This window comes from Buceros rhinoceros, unplaced genomic scaffold (genome assembly GCF_000710305.1).
Source record: "Buceros rhinoceros silvestris isolate BGI_N320 unplaced genomic scaffold, ASM71030v1 scaffold21336, whole genome shotgun sequence".
Taxonomy (NCBI): domain Eukaryota; kingdom Metazoa; phylum Chordata; class Aves; order Bucerotiformes; family Bucerotidae; genus Buceros; species Buceros rhinoceros.
This window is the reverse complement of record NW_010418405.1, coordinates 35,624-38,907: the sequence shown is the minus strand read 5'-3', so window position 1 is coordinate 38,907 and position 3,284 is coordinate 35,624. Positions and strand designations below refer to the sequence as shown.

Below are 3,284 nucleotides of genomic sequence, written 5' to 3'. Positions count from 1 at the left end.
CATTGAGGAAACTTCATCTTTGCTTTCCTGCAGTTATATTAGTCATAAATATTTTTTCTTTTGTGTTAACCATGCAGCAAAACACTTCAGTAAATGGAAGGATGCGTGCATGTTTACTTTTAGAAAATGCTTATACGACAGTGAAATAAATGCCACTTAACTTAAAAATGTCATGAGTGGCACAAGTATCACTTGCAATCTCAGGTCAGCAAAACTTTTTTTGTCCCCAAACTGGACTTTCTTGCTATAGATGGGCCGGGTCTGCTGGACGCTGTACAGATGCAGCGCAGACACGGCAGCTGCGGGAGCTGATGGTGCATGGCTCTGCTGCCTGTGCTCCAGAATCAGACGTGAGCGCTCGTATGGAAATGTGGATTTATGAGTTGACCTTCATTTTAGTATCTCTTGCTGCATAATCTTCTGGGACTGAAAATACACCCAGCAGCTAGTATGCTCTAGTGAGTGCAACTCATCCCTCTGCTCTGCTGTGGGGAAGTCGGTCACAGAGCGCTTGTTACATGCCTGCTGCGGTGACTTGACTTCTTGAGGACACGGAGCATGCGCAGCTCCTCTGGTTTCACCTGTGGAAACCGAGCACTGCTGCCCGCTGTTATCACGCTTGTTAATCTCCAGTGCTTTTTATAGTGTTTCTGTCTACGTTTACTGAATCTCTGCAGGTAGTTGGATGAAACCAACAGGTTGTTATTAATCCTGAGTACTTTTGAATTTCTGGCACTTTAGACTTTGAATGGCATAATCTTTCAGTAATCTGATGCCGTAGTTTCTGTAGATAAATCCTGAAGAAAGCTGGATGAAGGTCTCGTTGTATGTACACACTATAGGCTGTTGTCTCACTTCTCTGTATAGATTTTACTCCTGTTAGCAGTTCAACTAGTAAAGCGGTCGTCTGAGGATAGTTTAGCAGATAGCTCCACGTGAAGTTTGTTTTGCAGTGTGATCTGCTACAGTAAAATACTTGTGAGCGCCTGTTTATTTAAGCACACAACCTGACTGGAAGCTGTGCTGCTGCTCCGAGGCTTTGTGAGTGAAATAATTAGAAAGGTGCGTGTCATGATGTTACTCGTACTTTTCTCTCCCCCTGTGGTTTCTTCTTCCCAAAGTACTGCCAGACACCATATAAATGGAGCTGCTTGCCCATAAAGAAGGGTCTGAGCGTGGTGTGCAGGTGGAGAACTGAACCAAATCATGTAGTGACTTAATGTGTAGAGGACACTGGCAGCTTGAAATGGATTTGAGGTTTCCTAATTTTGTTACGGTAACAGTACAACTTTCACACCAGACGTGTTGCGTGCACCATAAATTTAAATCTATTGCTTCATACTGTTCCAAGAAGTTGAGGTCAGCATCTAATGCTGCCTGCTTAAAAATGAGTACAAACAAGAACTCCTGTTCAGTGCGGCTACTCCTGTCATTGTGGTTTGGTTTTGGTTTGTTCTTGTTGTGGTTGACTTTATTTTCTGCTTGGCCGAATGGGGCTGGCTTCTGCAGGACTTGCTTTTAACACCTAGGAAGATGTGTATCATCTTGTATCTTCTCAGCGCCCAGTTTCTGTTCCTCCTTCGCCCTTCCCACACTTTGGATTGTCCTTTTGTGTCCGTGACACGGCAGTGGATAACTTGCATGGCATCCTTCCACAATCCAGCTGATCGCTTCTACCAGTGCTCTGGTTTCCAGCGTTCGGTTGTTCTTCCTGCGGCTGTAATTGCTGAATAGACTTGACCCCTTCTGATGTAAACACGCGATAGGACAGTCACCAGGAAAGTTTTAATGCTGTAGTTATCTAATGTCTTTATACGTGTTCAATTTCAAAGGCTTTTTTCCTCAACCATTGCTCAGATTCCATGCTGGTTTCCATTGTGGGCATGGCGCTGTACACGGGCTACGTGTTCATGCCGCAGCACATCATGGCGATACTGCACTACTTTGAAATCGTGCAGTGATGAAGAACGTATTTTCGAGAAGTAATCGGGCTCTGAAATCCGGTCTGCAAAGAAGAACGAACCTCTTGGTTTTAATGAGGCTTCTGCTGATGTCCGAAAGACACGATTGTGACTCCAAAGACTAGGAAACGAGATGTGTAGAGCAGGGATGCGAGTGTCCCCTGTGTTGTGTTCATTCCTTTTAATTTTACAAGATAAGCCCTTGTATAGTAGTTTTGTCTACTTTAACGTTGTGATTGTACTTTGATATCAGTATTTTCTTAACTTTGTGACAGTTCCAATATTGCACTGTGAAAGCTTTTCTTAATTGTAATTTTGAGTAAATCTTAATTGCCTTCTATTTTTAATCGGAAAGTCATCTTATTAAATGGGGCTTAAAGCTTTTGCTATTGTATGGTATGTATTTGCCTGGATATTTCTATTAATGCATTTTGTAAGAAAATACATCTAGATTCATATTAGAGACGTGGATCTATTCGTCTTTACGCTATTTACAAAAGTTAGTTTGTATGACTGAACTCAGGTGTACCGTTTGCTGTCCAGACTTTGTTCAACGGTATGTTTGTGCTTATCGCCTAAATTCGGAATCTGAAGTTATTTCAAGTTTCTGTATTCCAGCTGTTGGAGGAGGGCGGGGGAGATGAGGCCTCGAGGCGGAGTGGGGACCATCATCATTCTGCTTGGAGTAGTGCCGTAGTTCTGGGCTTTTGTGGGGGGAAAAAGGACTTTTCTTTACTGACGTAGACCCACGTAAATCTTTGGGATAGCACTTTAAATCAACCCTGTTTTTCTAGCTACCAATTCAATTGTACTTTTACAGGATGCTTTCTTATGTTCCGGTAGTTATGGCTTCTGCTAATTTTCACTCAACGCTGTCGAGGTTTTAAAGGGGTTTTCTATTGCTGCTAGTGTTCCAAACATGTTCTCCCTACAGATGACCAAAACATAGGGGTTTAAACGGACTTGAGTTGCAACTACAGCAATAAGTAGCTGAATACTAAGTCCTGTCTTTTTTTTTTTTATAGGGATTTTTTTCAGTTTTGTATATTCTGAATTGTAAGATGGTGACAACCTACCTTTCCTAAGTGGAGGATTTTTGTTGTTATTGTTTAAAAAATAAAAGTTTAAAAGCAGAGCTTTGCTGCAAAACTTTCTTTGAAAAGTTAATGTGTTCCTGAACGCTGATTGCTTTTCTCAGAACTTCCAAAAGGCGAAAAATGATACTGACCAACGAGTTGTGACTTTTAAAGGCCTAGTAATAATAGGTACAGTTACAGCTCTTACGCACCTTCTGTTGAAATCGGGAGCTATACCCAGGTGGTA

At 42.0% G+C, this 3,284-nt stretch overlaps 1 protein-coding gene across 1 annotated transcript; it reads left to right on the top strand.

Moving 5' to 3' along the window:
- Window positions 1-250: 250 nt before the first annotated feature.
- Window positions 251-2,576, top strand: SPTSSA (serine palmitoyltransferase, small subunit A; the record flags this gene model as incomplete). The annotated part of the gene is made up of 2 exons (XM_010138543.1): window positions 251-360; window positions 1,858-2,576. Coding segments are annotated over 2 exons (214 nt in total), but the record flags the coding sequence as incomplete, so codon positions are not given.
- Between the last annotated feature and the right edge of the window lie 708 nt (window positions 2,577-3,284).